The sequence below is a fragment of the Maylandia zebra genome, linkage group LG9, assembly GCF_041146795.1.
Source record: "Maylandia zebra isolate NMK-2024a linkage group LG9, Mzebra_GT3a, whole genome shotgun sequence".
NCBI lineage: Eukaryota > Metazoa > Chordata > Actinopteri > Cichliformes > Cichlidae > Maylandia > Maylandia zebra.
Genome location: NC_135175.1, coordinates 8,469,628 through 8,486,622, shown reverse-complemented (window position 1 = coordinate 8,486,622; position 16,995 = coordinate 8,469,628). Strand labels below are relative to the sequence as shown.

The 16,995-nt window shown below is 42.4% G+C and overlaps 1 protein-coding gene across 2 annotated transcripts in view; it reads left to right on the top strand.

The window, feature by feature from the left end:
• LOC101476097 (partitioning defective 3 homolog) overlaps window positions 1-16,995 on the top strand; it is a 351,693-nt gene that overhangs the window by 141,586 nt on the left and 193,112 nt on the right. For both annotated transcript variants that reach the window (XM_076887953.1, XM_004568509.5), the window contains exons 6-7: window positions 15,228-15,337; window positions 15,981-16,064. In XM_076887953.1, the coding sequence (XP_076744068.1) occupies window positions 15,228-15,337; window positions 15,981-16,064 (194 nt within the window). The remainder of the gene's footprint in view (window positions 1-15,227; window positions 15,338-15,980; window positions 16,065-16,995) is intronic.

The window sequence follows — 16,995 nt, the reverse complement described above, 5'->3', positions numbered from 1 at the left end:
GTTCCATCCTTAAACAACTTTTAAGAGATACCGACTACTGCAGACTGGGAACACCCCACAAGAGCTGATGTTTTGGAGATACCCTGACCCAACTCTCTAGCCATCACAATGTGATTCATAATCCGTTTGCACAAATCCTCACAGTTGCCCATTTTACCTGCTACTAACATCAACATTGATGACAAAATGTTCACTTGCTCCCTAATATATCCCACCCAGTAACAGGTGCCATGATAAAGAGATAATCAGTGTTATTCACTTCACCTGTCATCGATCATAATGTTATGCCTGTTCAGTGTTATTTGAAAAGCATATTTTGATTTATTTGTTTGTGTACAGGCTCTAAAAATACTGTAAAGTCCATAACATATTGAAGTCAGACAGACAGACTCGGAGAAAGGCAACACAAAACCCCTAAAACATTACATAACAGCTTCCAAAGCATGTTTGGGTGAAAACAGTTCTGATCACACATCTTTGATCAAGCCTCCAACAGTCCGGCTCCCTCTCTTTCTCTCTGTGTTGTCTAAATGAGGCACCTTGTTTGGCGAGTTTTAAAAGAAACGCAAAGTGGCGAGGCGGCCAGCTAAATCCTCAAGCCAGCACGTTGAAAGGAGATGAGTCTGTTTAACTTCAAGGTGGAAGAAGAGAGCAAGCAGCAGCGCAAATCCTGCCTTTTTTCCCTTTAATGTTGTCACATCAAAGATCTCTCTCTGAACAAACACAGATTGGCATTTGCGACCGACCGACTCTATTGTTGTTTTTGCTCTTCTTTTCCCACTCTGTCACTAGTAGTTGTTGGCCGCTGAAAATAAGGCTCAGTGAATGCTCGTATTTGAACGAGTCTCCTGAGTAGCTTAAAAGAGATTGTCAGAGGTCTGCTTTCTGTTTTAGATTTAAAGTGTTTGAGTTGATCTATGTTAGAGTCAAGTGCTTTACAAAGCTGCGGTAGGATTATTGTTGTTGCCCCACTCCGCATGATGCCATGATGGCAGTTAATGCGCCATTGTATAAGACAAAACTGATATTTCCCTCTAAATACTAATTATTTGTTTAGCTTGTTGATTTTTTTCATTATACTGGAACGATACACCTTTATATAAGATCCATAATGAATCACTGATTTATTTAATCAAAGGATATTTCATTTCTTCCATTACAAATACAATAAACACAGCAGTGAAGGTTCTGAAGTGGCAGGTCTAAAATTCAGGAAAAACTCTTGGACACGTCAGTATGGAAGTTAGCATTTAATTTTTAGGGACTGCTGTTGGTGAGTGAACTTGGTAAGTTCTCCTGACTAGCTTCTTGGTAAAGCCCACACAGTCTGCAGACCCCGAGGCAAGCCACAGGCAATGTTAGAGCAGCTGAGCATGGAAAGAAAACACAGCAACAACCCCCAAACCCAGCCTGCCTAACACAGTCTTGCTGCCTGTGCCACCGTCTACCTCCACTTCTATCTGGTGGCTGTAACGTGCATTCGTGCTGTGTTCATTATGTTCAGTTAATACTGCAATGATGTTTGAGATGCAGCAGGGCATGTTTTCAATGTAAAACTCTGAACAAATAAAAAAAATAAGCCACATTCCAGAACAGTGCAGGAATCCTGGAAGAGTGTGCTCCTGGATTTGCCTCTTGAAAGACCAAGGAAGATGTAGACGGAATGAACCATGGTTTGTGTGAAGTCCGTAGACATGCACTTTGGTGTATGCACACATGCAACATGAACTCAGGATGTTTTGAACTAGTTGCTGACCGGTGGGTCTGACCAGTAGGTGCAGCTGTTTGTTCAGCTTTGGCTCCTAGCTCATTGAATCTTCAGGAAAAAAGACATTTTTGTGGCTTCCTACTTCTTCCTGCGCTCGTTCTCTACAATGTTTTGTTTAATTTTTGTCCTGTATGATTTTTTTTAATAAGTCATTTTGGCTGTTAGTGTAATTATGTCACCTAAATGAAATAATTATTTTAAGAAAAGACTTAATTCTGCCACTGATTACTTAAAATTCACATTATTTACATGGCGGGCTAATTTTTCTTCTCTCCTTTGGGAGTCCTGTGTAAATGGCAGCTCACCAGAGATGCTTCAGTCCAACTGAGGACCTGAGTGAGAACAATGCAGAGCCTCACAAATGCCTCACCACTCTTAATTAGCCATTGCCGCTGAACCACTGTTAGAACTTCACAAACCCCTGACGGGTTTGTGACTTCTGCTTTGCACTGACTGGAGCTTTTTGTTAGATGTATTTGTCCTGTACACTTCTTTACGAAGTCCTTCTGTCGGTTTAATCTCTTGCTTATTGTTTTTAAATAATAATAATAAATATCAATAGTTTTAATATGGGTCCAAAACATTTAAAGGTCCTTAATAGAAGTTTTTACACACCGAAAAAAACTGAACAAAGTTAAACAAATTTCACATGCAAATTTATTGTGTAACATACATACAGACTGAAAGCGTTGCAATTTTGGGAAAAATTCTTGTACATAAAGTGATGATGAGCTGGTCCTGAGGTTTCTAACAAACAAATGGAGATTAAAAATCGACACCTTATGATGTCACCCACTGGCCAATGAGGTCTCATATTGAAGTGTCAAGTGGCGTTTTGAAATCGGATGTAACAAACGAAGGGTGGATGTTCCTGAGCAAACAAGAAAAAGCATTCCTGCCTTGCCTTTGTCTCAATATCAGTTCTGTCACTTTTAAAATTCATAGTTATCTAATCCCAAAGACACTTGGGGAAAAATGTCTAATTAATAATAAAGTCTAAATTGGATAACTTCATTGCTCAAAAAACGTACACCCCATTGTGTTTCAGCCTCCAGCCTTGTGTACAGAATCCTGCAGACAGCCTGCAGCAATGAAATGCATACAGACTCTGTGTATTCTGTCATCAAGTCAGTGTACATGTCAGCTCACCTTCAGACCGGAGTACGGGAGCAGGTGAAATGCTGTCAGTAGTGTTATTTAGTTCATTGGCTCCACAGCAGGGGAAATAGCTGACTAATTATGAAAATAATGCTACTTAACATCTCATTAAAAAATCACAATGACTCTCAATGTTGGTTTATTTACACGTGTGTGTGCACAACACTTAACTACAGGTAACCAGCTTTTTGTCCCGAAGCTATGTTACTTTCTTTGTGCCGTTTCTATATGCAGCAAAAAAAAGTTTATTCATCTTGTTCTTCATTATTATTTATTATTTAACTTTTTAAATATTTGTGCAATCGTCTTCTCTTATCTTGTTTGAACAGGATACAAGACTGGGCGTTGTTTTGGACGCTGGACGTTGCCAGCGCTCTTCTCTGTCAGCTGTACTGTAAATGTTTAACCTGTCTCACCGTGACACGTGTGTGAAGACGTGTGCTACTGGACAGCTGAGATTAGAGTTTCACTCATTCAAGCTTGAAATGCATAAAATTCATGCGCATATTTCTTGTGTTGAAAATTTTTTGTAATCACTTATTCCTAATGTGACCATTCCACACCATTCTTCACTTGCTGCCAACTTCATTTTTGTCAAAGTGCATTTTTTTAGGATTAGATATTTTTTGTGCACAGGCCTCTCTGAGCTACTCTGATCTTATTCTCATGCACAACCTTCAATGGGGATGCCTGGTTTTATTCAGTGGATCATTATTCAGGGACAGGCGAGAAGTCTGTTTACCTTAGTCACTATTCCATCCCTCTACCCTCCTCTTCTCTGGGTCCCTCTCATTTCTGTCCACTGTACCTCAGCTGCATCAAGGTGGCTATCCCTCTCTGCACTACTGGCCGTGAACGTGTTAATTCTTGATTAGAGTTCATGCATTCACTTTCTACAATTTGCTCCGTGGAGTGAGAAATCACTTTCTCAATGAGAATAATTGAACACGGGCAGGGGGGTGCCAGCTCATTACCCACAAATCACAGGGAGCAGGGGCACCTTAACTGAAGACAATAATGACTTTGGGGAATAAAATGAGGGCCGCCAGCGTGGAGCCAATCCACCGTGGGCAGCAGAGAACAAAGCTAGGCGAGGAAGATGTACACTGTTTCTTAAGGGGAAGTCATTTTTTTGCTGATCTGCCTACGGTACATATTCAGTAGAGTCCGAATTTATTTTTTCCCAGGGGGGTATGAGTTTAAGGCTTTGGAGCAAAGTGTCGTGTTGGAGAAGCAAAGCCCATATTTTGGCAAGGTGGCATTACACCAATGCTGACTGTGGCCCGGGCAAAAGATTGCAAGATAGAAATAATAAAGATGTGGAACAGCTTAAGTAAAATGAAAAGCTTTTTGTAGTCCTTGACACTGGGGCTCAAGGTGAACTTTGGTGACTGACATCACCCATTTTCCCACAGTGCAAAGTCACTTACTTCACTTTATTTGATTTCTCTCTCCTTCCTCAACCTTTCCCTCCTTCACACCATCTTTTTTTATATGCCACACATTTCCACTCTGCACAGAGTGCCAAATGTATCCACTCTGGCACAATGAGGTCCATTGTCACAATAGGCTTTTCTCACTGTTTTATAGGTCCCATTAGGGGGACAGAGGCTTTTAAGTTGCTGAAGGAATGCAATAACGCCCAGCCAACAGTAAACATCCACATCTCGGGTCCACAGAGGAACACGAGATGGAGCTTCTTCCCCATCTTACCCTAAGTGACTTGTTTTATTTGCATCAGGCTGAGAACAAAGTAGTCACACTTGGATAAAAATGGAGAGAAATGGGAAGGTTTCATTTTAGGACTCAGGAGATGGACACACTGAAAGCCTCTAAAACAAGAGTGTGAAGAGGGAGGAGGCAGTCTGGGGGCATTTCTGTTTCTTAGATAGAGATGTAGGTATTACTGTGCTGTTGAATGTGCATATTTTTATCCAGCATTACATGAACGTTCATTAGAGAACCTAAACTTGATGATGGACATCATGGGTTGCTTACTGCTTATGATGCGTTACCTAGTAAAACTTTGATGGCGACCTATGAACTATGTCGAACTTGATTGAGATTGTGCTGTTGGATGGATTTTCAGCCAACAATCCAACATTGTTATATTGTCAGAGATGGTAAGGTAGGTAAAAGAGTCCTGTGATGAAAAGAGTGAAACTTATGGGAACTGAGACGACCAAATAACAGGTGAACGCAATGAAGAACCAGTGAGAAATGGAAAACGGGAACAGGCTAATGGAAAGAGAAGACAACCAGGAAATTGTGCGAAACAGTGATGGCATCATAGCAGCCACAACATCAGTGAAACATGCAAAACTGCTGGCAATATTCTATGACTTTCTTAAGGTTGGATGCCTAGGATTGAATTTGAAATAGCCCGCATACCATAAATAGTGTCAGTGTAACAAGAATACCTCTGTAATGGGATACGGTTTTCCCTGCAGAGCAGTTTTCCCCCGGAATTTTTCCTCTTTATGTTTTTGATATACAGGCCATGGGAGCTGTTGTGAAGAATAGCACCCCTGCCGAGCTCCATCACAGATTCTCTGATATTCCCACATGAATTCGTGATTTCAACTAGAAGCATGCCGATGCTGTTTTCCATTTAGAAAACGGTAGAGTGGAGAAATGTGTGTCGTGTTTCTCGCCGGGGTCTCCCTGTGTCGGTTGATTTGGAAGGTGAGAGTCCTGCTGAAGTCGCTCTGTGATTGGCTGCCGCAGATATCTTCATACAATATGTAAGAATGATGGTGGCCACCCTCTGTGCCGCTCAGTTCGTGTGTTGCAGATGCGTATCTACACGTGTACAATGTTTACATGCAGCAAATTAACTATCCAGGCTATGATCGGTCTTGTTTGTTGAGACACTGATGATTTCCCCGTGCTCTTATCTCATCAGCGATTGCAATCACTTGTTGTGTTTAGGAAGTTAATTATCATCCAGTCTAACTAGAACACTCCTTTGATAAATCGATACCTTGTCTAATCTTGTGCTCATTGCATTCAGAGAATAAATACACACACAAAAATTGGCATTTTTGTAGTATTCGGCACTCCGTACAGGTTATTTTCTTTGTTTTTCTTCCCTTTCCTTCATCTTTCCTCTCGCTTTGTGTATTTCTTCTTCTTCCTTCTTCTCCACCCATATCCAACCAAGCCCCCCCCCCCCCACCAGATTACTGTGGCTGTGCTGAAGTCTTTTGGGACCTCTCTTCATTACTGGCCCTCCACAGGCCCCTCATGTCCACACGGCCCCTCTTCATTTAGCCCTGGCTGAGAGCAAGGACTAAACCAAATGGCTTTCTGTCTCCCTCTTATCCAAGAATTTCAGCTTCCAATTAAAACTAAATGGAAAGCTCCCCCCTCCACCACTGCCTCCGCCTCACCCTGCGCTGTTCCCATGACGCTACAGATGAGGCCCCACTCCACCTGCTCAAATACGGCAGCAAACAATGGCTGATCTGTAGAATGGACCGTTCATCCCCTGTAATAATTCGCTGCTGTGTGTACCAAAGCTTTGCTGTCTACTAAATTATTCATTGTTCAACAGCTTTCATCCTTATTTCCTACTTCATATTTGGTATATTTAAGATTTGAGGTCACTCTAGGTTATATAAATAGTGTGGACAATGGATATGAGTCTCTCACTCTCTATCTCTCGATATAGAGATATATAGATGTATATTATTTCTTCAGTGATAAAACATTGGTGCCACTGTAACTGCTGGATTAATTGGTTGTGATGGCAGTTTAGCGGAGCAGCAAGTGTAATTTATTGGCAGCTACTGTGCAACTCAATAACTAACTGTAGTTCTGACTTAATTGCAGGAACACCAACTAAGTGTAATTTAAAAACAAAACAAAAAAATTACAGTCCAAACTATGGGTGCTCCCATTGAAATTCAAGCAGCTGATATTATTTCAATGAGGGCAACATTCACTCACTGACCTTCACAGTTTGAGAGATGGATTAAATGTTCTGAGCAGCGGAAAGCAGACTGTCCTCCCACTTAATAAGCTCAAAACGATGATTAATCTGTGAAAAGCACCACAGTTCCCCTTTTAATGCATGTATAAAGGCCCGGGATCCAGCTGGGACCGTCCGCTCAGCAGGGCTGCGCACTCAGCCCCGAGGATTATCTGTTCAGAATCACCTCCTTTCACCTAAGCCAGGTGTCTAGCAAGTCATCATATACTTTTTGAACCGTTGTTTTTAATGCATCGGAAATCCCAGATATGCTTTAACCACATCTTTGAAGTTTGGTGTAAAATGTTGTGCATTCCAACTCTTTGAAATCCTCATTCTGTATACAAAAACTTTTTTTTTTTTTTTGCCGAGCTTAAGAGTAAGAAGCGCTCTGGACAATAACCGATGACGATAACTTAATTTGCAGTAATTCCTACCCGGTTTGAACCTCCGGCTCTCCGGCACAACAGGTCTGCTCCCGTTGCAGCTGTTATTGATGAGGCTTGGAAAAAGTCTTGGGCCTCTCCGTCCGCTTTGGGCCTTGGTTATTGACCTGGTGATTGATTTAGGTCCTCATAATTAGCAGGCCTAATTTAATTAAAGTGCAATTTAACGATACAGTAGGCAAAGGCAGTCTGTGTCATTGATAGATCAGCTCAGGCCTAATATCAAACAGGGCCTGGCAAAATAATGTATTCCACCCAGCAGGGTTCCCAGTGACAGAAGAAGGCGTAAGCGAAGAGACAAAGAGGGAGAATAAGAAGAGTAAAAAGATAGACAGGCCTTTGTTTTTCAAATGTCAGCCTACAAACTGCACTGCCTCACCTCTTCCCCTCCGCATCTCGCCGCTCCATTCTGATATGGACAAATGCACACTCACATCTCTGATCTAATTTGCTAAACAGCATTAGGAAACTGTCTGTCCCTTTCATTTGCTTCAAGTAAATTGACATCAGAGCCCTTTTATGAGCTAGAAGCCATGTCTTTCTAAAGCAAAACCAAAAGAGACAGATTTTGTTAATTAAAAAGAAGTGTAGGCTTTTCGGAAGTTATATTAAACTTGGCCAGCTGGGGATAAAACGTACTGCCCATTTAATTGCTAAGAAAATATATAATGAGGAAAATTTAAATTCATATTCTAATTTTCAGCGCTTGTTATATCCCTTGTTTAAAGGTACGGTAAGTACAAAATAATGTTGTACTCATAAATGTAGGTTGATTAGAGTGTAATTATGTCCTCTGACAAAGTGATAGATACTCATAAACTCATAAATCAATTAAAAATGGATAGGAGCAGGTTTGTGGAAGCCACCATCGTTTTGAACATTGATGGCCATCGCCAATGACTAGAGACTGTCCACATATATAGTATGCATTATCACTTTCAGTGAAAAAAGTCTTTCAGACTATATTTGACCATTTGCACATGTATGTTTTCATCATTTCTCTCTGATCTCTCTCTCTGTTTTCTCTCTCTCCTCTCACCTCATTTCCACCGAAACCTCTTCCTCCTCATCCTCAGCTTCTTCTCCTAAACTGAAGTCAGGGCTCTAACACACAGACATGTGCATAAACATGCTAATTTATTCTTGATATTGTTGAAATTACTCATTGTCACCGCATTAGACATGCGACCCTCCTTTTTCCACACTGCTGACAAGAGCAGGGTTGACAACAATAGCTGGTTGTGAGCTAACATTATGCCAGCTAATTTTAGGTTTGTGGCGTAATAATCAAACTTTCACTGTGATAAGCAGTTTAATTACAGTCATATGAAAGTATATTCGTTAAGTGTCCGAGTTCAACAATGTTAGAGCCACTACAATGAGAGTTTCACTAATGCCAGCTAACGGAAGCTAATGCCAGCTAACGGAAGCTAATGCCAGTTAACAGAGGCTAACGGGCAAAAACAGCAGCACTTACTGACAGAAAAGTTTAGGCTCTCCTCATTAGTCAGCAGTGAGCTTCTTTGACCATCTTGTGTTGAACTCCTTTCACAAAGTTTTATAGTATCCCCCCAGAGTAAATAACAGAGGACTGGCAGATAAATTGCGAATGAACAATGGCCAGAGTCTGTCGTACAGTGGTCATCATAGCTACGATTATGCACTTGAATTTAGAGGGGTAAGAAAACAATCTGCAAATTACTGACACCTAGTGGTGAGTTTTATACTTTGTACCTTTAAGGAAAACTATTTTGAAAGCATAAACAAGCATGTCTTACAGATTATGCAATATTTTGTGCTTTTTTTAAGGTAAGGTGAAAAAAACACTAAACAATTAGATTTTATTTTTGTCTTGACATCTAAAAGATTTTTTTTTTACTAATCTATACAGTAAAGTACTAAAATACACTGATAATGAGGTCTTATTGGTTTTGAAGATACTAAAAAAAATTTATTCATAAACTGAGAAACTATGTTTTTATTTCCTCCTGTGTTTTTCATTGCATGAATAATGACAGTGTGGGGCAGGTTCCCTAGCCCACTCCCCACTGTATTTTCCTAGCACAACAACAACGCAACTCTCCGTCTTCATTATCAAAAGGAATAGTACATCTAATCTGGAATGCGAGTCCTCTGCTTTGAACAAGGCTGTGCTCATGGGTGCAGGGCGTGAAATATGAAAGAAAACACATGTCCTCATCAGAGGACGGGCGCCGCCTTGGCTTCTACCCTTGGCACACAAACACAGGACTGAAGATTCATAACCTTCCTCTATATTTCTTCTCTAACAGTCACATAAAAAGCGAGAGATGGCAGACATGAGGATCACACTGCTTTGATTTTCTTCCAGATCTGAACTTTCCAGTCCTGCAGGGAAGCTAATAGTTTTCTAAACAAAGGAAACAGTCAGAGAAATAAAAAAGAATCAACACAGTGGTGTGGGTTTAAATTCTTTTTATACTTTATTTCTGAACACTTAAATCACTATTAGCTTCCATCATCTTTCTTAAGGTCACAATCATAGAAATAATCTAAGAAAATATGCAGAAATCTTTCCTCTCTGCTGACAGACATTAAGTGCTATTTGCGGACCTTGTGGGTAAGATGATTGGGAGGGGGGGTCATTATGACCCTTTCATCATCCCCCTAACCAGTTTAACTCCTCACCCAGCCTTTTATAATGCTCCTGTATCCTCAACATAAATATAAATAAGTGTCTCACAACCTCAGTCAGTGTGATGAATTGGTTGTTTTAATGGTGACGGCGCCTGATGGACCGATGAGGAATAAATGGTTAAGGATGGAGGGAGGACTAGGGCTGGATCATAATGTCCAAAGGATTAAGAGAGCAGAACATTTTTTGCTAATAAAGGATTTTTTAATGTTTTTTTTATTTATGTGGACAGTAAATCCTCACACAGCAGCGACCAGGTCGTCCTACATGCTAGTAGCTGCTACACGCTATTACTCTGTTTATAAACGTACAACCGTTGCGATCATCTCATGTTCAGATTGAGGTGAGCAATCACTGTATCCAGCACCATAAAGTTTCTTTTTAAGTGCTGGTTGAAAACAGCAAGATTCTTCGAGTTATTACGGAAAAGTATTGGTAATTGCTTCTCAAGGTCATAGAACCTTTAATAGCACTATTAGGAGTTATTAACAGCAGCCTGTCTTTCTATGTCAGTACCATTGTGCGATGCAGCGGTACTGTGAAGTCCTATTTGGTCTTGTGTGCTGTACAGTGTTTAGCTGAACTGCATTAACTGGAGGTAATGAGGGTACAATTATGGCTCCTTAACCTTTTTGCGAGGAAAAGGAAAAGCCTCCGCCCTTGCTGCCCCCACCATACATTGACTCGCTGAGAGCCAGGTCTTTTCACATGTTGCCATGGTATGTTACCTTTGGCTAGTTTAATGTTTCCATAAGGGGCATATGTCACCTTGCGCAATTACCGTTTCATATTTTTAGCTGGTCAAAATCAGGAGGGAGGATCAGCCTTTGTAAATATTTCAACAGGCCTTTATTTTTCTTTTTTCTAAACACTCCAGCTAAATTGCTTGTTTCCTTTTCTCTTAATACACTGAACACAACACATTCTTCATTTGGAAACTGCTTTTATATCCTGTTCCCTGGCACCATTGTTCTCCTGAGCACAGACGGCTCATTGTAAGGGGGTGTGTGTAACAATGTCTGGGAAGGGGGGGGGCTTGTTCCACACATGAAGCTGTCACACAGATGTGAAGCTCAGCCCCCTAAAGGAGGGGCGGTGGCCAGAAACACACCATTTGCTGTGACCTTTGAACCTGTCCTTGTTAAACCCTCGATGCCAGAGATGGACTCAGGAGGGAGCCCCCCCCCCACCCTTTTCTGTAACAGCTACATCTTGTACTTCCCCATGGCTAACAGCATGACACACACACACACTTACAGTAGGTCTGCTTTAGCACACCAGTTGATGGAGGATGACAGCTCCTCAACATGCCGCCTTTTGCCCTAACCCTCAAGAAGTAATGTGTGTGAGTATGCATGTTTGTGTGTTTGCGTGTGGGTAGACTTCCCCCTCCTGATCAAACAGCTGCTACCTCCATCCTTCCCAGTCTGCTTTCCCTTCGGACCTCCAACCACTGTCCAAGCAGCACGTCTATTTGATGGTAACAAGGCTTTGCACTTTGCATGCGTGTCCCTTCCACCTCGCTGTCTTCTTCTTTCTCCTCCTCTTATACGATTTTCAATAATCTAATGCTGCAGCTGTCCGATGGCCAAGCCTGTAACCTTAGTTTTTCTCCCTTTATTGTCAGAGGCTGGCAGACTTTTTTGGCCACACATCAGGGCTCTTAGCCATCCCTATTACATGTGAGGAAGGGAGAGAAATGGGGGGAGGAGGGAGAAAAAAAGGAGAGAGGGCAAGCTAGAGAGTTGAAAAGCCTTGTTGCATCCCCACTCTACTGGTTACCAAGGGATCAACAGGGTGCTAAAAGCACTCGGGGGGGGGGGGAGAAATGGATGTTTTTCAGAGAAAGGGAAAAAGGAGAGAGAAAAAGAATAGAGATGGAGAATGGTGGGGTCAGGAAGCTGCGGATGTATATTTAGGTTGTGTCTCTCCTCTGCTGTCACTCAGTGCTCATCTTTACAGCTGACACAAGGACAGACAATGAACGAGCTGGCAGCGAATATAAAGAGAAATGGCTTCTGCATCTGCCTCCGGTCACTAGGAAACTGGCCCCTGTGATGCCGGCTTAACCACACGCTCCGTTGGAAAGTGTGGAGCTATACTTGAGCACTTGACTGCATAAAAGTCACTTTTAACAAGCCATTATTTGTGATGTTCAGTCTCAGAAATCAGTCTTTCTAAAACTTTGATTTTGTCTGGGAAGATAATGAAGAGGCTTTGCTGTTGTTGGCTAAAAAAACTGACTTAACTTTGAAACATGTGGTATCTTCAAATGCACGGGAAACACTTTTTATCACTTAAAAACACTAGTGCCGGCTGTTGCTGTGGTTTGTGGTTATTTGGTGCTGATGAATGCAACATCTAGTGTGCAGGATGGTCAGAGCTGTGTGGGGATTTACTATACATGTGTATAGGAAACTCATTACGACCAGATTATACCACAAACATGTCCTCTTTGATTACTAACCAATGTGACACGCCCACAGCATGGTGGCACACTGGTTAGCACCGCAAGAAGGTCTTTGGTTCACATCCACCGTCTTGTCAAGGCCTTTCTTTGTGGAGTTAGGATGTCCACAGTCCAAAGACATGCAGTTAGTGGGGTTAGAATAGAATTAGAATAGAATTCAACTTTATTGTCATTGCACATGCACAGGTACAGGGCAACGAAATGCAGTTTGCATCCATCCAGAAGTCCTTTAGTGATATAGATATATTACAATATATATTAGCAATAATATAGATATGTGAGTAGGTTAGTTAGGTTAGTTGGTGATTCTGACAGGCCCATAGGTGTGGATGTGGTTGTCTTTCTCTCTGTGTTAGCCCTGTGTCAGGCTGGGTATACCCTGCCTCTTGCCCTATGGTAGCTGGGATAGACTCCAGCCCCCCTGTGACCCTGCGAAGGATAAGCAGAAGAGGATGGATGGACAAAATTCAAATAGTTTTGGAAAGAAGAGAAGACGAGCTTTACGGAGATATTCTGTATTATCACAGTAGAGGAAAAGTTACTGCTGTTTCAACACAGATTAACCATGTGTGCTTCATATTACTGTAAGAAGTCCAAGCAGCCTGTATGATACTTGGGTGATAAAGGGTTAACCTCTTTCTTTGTCTTACCTTTTTCGCTCTTACATCCCTCACTTAGGGCTTTGCTCAATCTTGTGATTCTTGTACATTTTTTTTTTATCACGAGTTCCTTTTTTATTGTCAATTTCACAGCTTCACAGCTGAATAGACATATCACCTTGCTCTGGCACTGCTCTCATATCTACCTGTGCCATTTTATGGTAATTTTGACTTGTCACATTCGCACACCGCACTTGATTGCACTGCGATTTTTGGCCAGGTGGAAGTGAAGAAGCCCTTTGCCTTTCTCCCCTGAAGGGAACGATCACAGATGCAGTGTCGTCTTTCTCTTTCTTTGTTCACTCCCTAATTCAAAAGATCTCTCTAGTCTTTCCTTTACATAGTCTTACGTAGTCTCACCATAAGGGTTTGCAACTTATAAGATCAAACGAACAGGCAGGGGATTGTTGCTAACAGCTTTTTTAAATGCAAATTAATTACGTGTTAGCGATGATACACTTGCGACTTCGGTTAACAACGCAAACTTGTTGAGCACTGTCACCTTTCACAGTCATCTGCTCACCGAGTGTGAAAACTGTCTTTTTCTGAAAGGCCACACGTTTCTTTGCCTCTCCATCAGTCTTGCCTTGTAGCAGAGATCTAAACCTGTATTTATTCTTGTCCAATTTCAGCCGCCCGCTCTACCCCATGGCCTCCCATCTTTATTTATAGTTTGCCACAGGTGGTCAGGTCCTTTGTGCAGAGTATACGTCAAAGAGAAAAAAAAATCTAGCCGTCCACCTGGGGAAGGACGGGTGGGGGGTGGGCTTGAGTTCATAAAAAAGCTTTATGAATAAAAGGCCCCGTGAGACACCCGGCACCTCGGCTGACGTGTAATTAAAGGCGTGGAGGGTGGTGGTGGTGGGGGGTGATTTATTCATTTTCATAGAAAAGGGGGAAATAGACAGGTAGGGTGCGACAAGGTCTTTAAAGGTGGGCTGCTGATGAAATTTTCATGCCCCTATCCCACCTTAACCCTCCCCCAGAGTCTAACAAATAAATAGGCGACGGGGCCTCTGTATAGCAGAGTGAGTGCCACCAAAGATATCCCTGCCCCTGAAAAGGGTTGAATCAATTTCCATAAAGAAACCAAGAATGCGCAAGACCTATTTGGATGTGCTTGACATTTTAGTAAAAAAGAGAGAAAGAGGAAGGTGAAGGGTGAGGGTGGGGAAAAAGCAGTGGCTAACAAAGCATTTCGGCAGATCCTCCCAAGGAGCCGATGCGCTGTCTTGATGCTGACAAGCTCACGCACGCGCACATGCACGAGGACCAGCCATTAATAACAGGACTGAAAAAGAAAGTCCCGTTATTTAAAACAACCAAACAAAAGACTTCACTGTGCTCAACACTTGATGACGAGCCCTCCAACTAATCTTGGGTTGACAATTACATGAAAATCAACACTGTGTTATTAGATATGTCTCCCTCCTGTTTTACATGCGGGATGTAATCACTGTGTGTAAGTGGCCCGCTGAATTTGTACCATCCACATAAAGAGAGCCAAATGAAGATTTCATCCTCCATTAAGGAGAGCATGAAGCTGCTGCCTCTTTCCCAGAGCTTAGTTAAGTCCTCGGATGTCTGCTTTCCCGTTAAAGGCACTGCCTCTCCTGCTCCGCTGCCTAACAGCACTGAAGGAAGATGAGCAAATGAAATGAGGAGAGTGAAAGACGCAGATGGAGCTCAGACAGGAGCATCCCTGTTTCTTTAGCTCTAAACCTTGATCCCATCACCTCACGGGCCCACCTCATCGGTCAGGCAAACCGATGGAGTCGCTGCATTTAATCACGGCACCACTGAACATTTTTTTGGCTAGAGAGGGATGGTTTCTGCAGCAGCATCAGGGGCACGGTCCCTCCTGTGCTCAAGAGTCTTTGATTTAAAACAGGCCGATACATTTTTTTTTCTTCAGGTAATTAAATTAAAAGCTGGAGAAGAGAGATATAAGCAAGAGAGGGCGAGATGCAAGCACAGCGAAAGCAATAATGACAGAATTTGAGGGGTTTTTCTTTTTTGCTGTTGAAGCACTCATCCAATTCATCCTGTCTTTTTTTTCTTTGTCTCTCTTTCTATTAGGAGGAGGATGAGGAAGAGGAGCAAAGGAGACACGAGAGGAGAATCGAGCGGACGGAGCCAGTAGGAAGGGCCGATTCCTCACTGGAACATTCACCAGTGTTTCATATAGAGTGAGTGGCGTACCGCTAACACCACAACCCCACCCATACGCCATGTTAAGAGTGAAATTGTACAATTACAGTTAATCACGATTATTGTAATGGCTGCATACCAATTTCTTGTTTCGCCGCCCACTTTACGACCATGTGCCAGTAACAACCCAAACATCGAGACCAAGGCCTCAGTCTGTAAACATCGTCACGCGTATCTGGGTCGTGTTGATTTGTCTTCACGTCCTTATCGGAACAAATGAGCCTTCCTCCCTTCCCTTCCCTCCCCCGCCCCCGTTCTCTTATATGTTTTCAATTAATTAGTTCTTTTAGCGCAACAGCAGTCTGATCTTAATCACTTAATTGGAGCCTCCATTTGGATCCTTAATCGACCCTGAGGTCCACCAGTTGCGCTTTGTAACGGATGACTTAGCACAGGCAACTCAGCGAGGCCTCCCACCAATAAGGACCCCACTCCCTCACGCCCCCACTCCTGCGCATCCCACTGACCTCATGTCGTGTTTGACTGTGCCGTCTGTTTACATTCTGCATTTCTACATGTTGTTTTCACTTCTGTTATTTTTTAATTATCATTATTATTCATACACTTCTCTCCTACTCCCTTCTCCTCTTCTTTCTGGCTTCATCCATCACCATCCCGCAGAAGCATGCTCAAGCCCGTCGAGGTGTCCAATGAAGGTGGGCCCCTGGGGATCCACGTAGTGCCTTTCAGTTCACATGATATCAGGTAAAAAAACAAAACAGACACAAGCTGAAATTCAGTGCATCTCAGTTTCACCATCCAGTGTTGCTTTCTTTTTGCTCTCACTCATTATTTCACTCATTTTTCTTACTCTCTCTGTCCTTTGTTCTGTCTTACATATCTCTTTTTATGTGTTGCTCAAGGCTGTTCTTCTTCTTCTTTTTTTTTAACTGCCTCTGATTCTTGCAGTCATCTTTTTTTATTATTGTGAGCCTCGCTGTTGAAACGCCACACCCAAACTCAGCACCGCTCACATCCCACAGCTTTGAAGCTCCCAGTGGTGAGGCGAATGGATGAAAGTAGTTTTTGCTCTCGACTGCACAGTTTTCTCCAGGTCTTGCAAATACTTTTTCTAACTGGGTTGTCGGTCATCGTTGTGCACGTGTTGTCTTGAAACTTGCTTTGGACTACTTCCTCTCACCTTTTTTTTTTCTGTCTTTTTAACTGATAGGAGTGTCGATGACAAGGGAACGAGAGGCGTCTGAGTTTCAAAAAAAAGAAAGGAAAAAAGGGGGGACAGAGGAAGCGGTTAGATGTAATCAAACTAAAAGCTTGTGTATAACACAGATCCCTGCTGCATGCCAGAAGGAACTGGCTCGCCACCAAGGTGAATGTGACTACTCAGCACTGGAGAAGGAAAGTCAGGGATGAGGTGGAAAGACGGAATGAGGAGATCAAACGGAATGACATTTGAAGGGGGAGAGGAGGAGAAAGGGGAGTGGTGTCATTGAAGGTGGCTCAGACACTAATCTCATTGCTGTTTATAAGCAAGTGTCAGGAAACTATATTTAGCTCTGACCTCGCACTAACTCCATCTTGACACCTTGAGTCAGAGCTGCAAAATAGTGATTCAGGATGAGGTGAGCCTAACGGAGGGAACGATTTCTAAAGGAACTTAAGCAGTTCAGCTCTCATT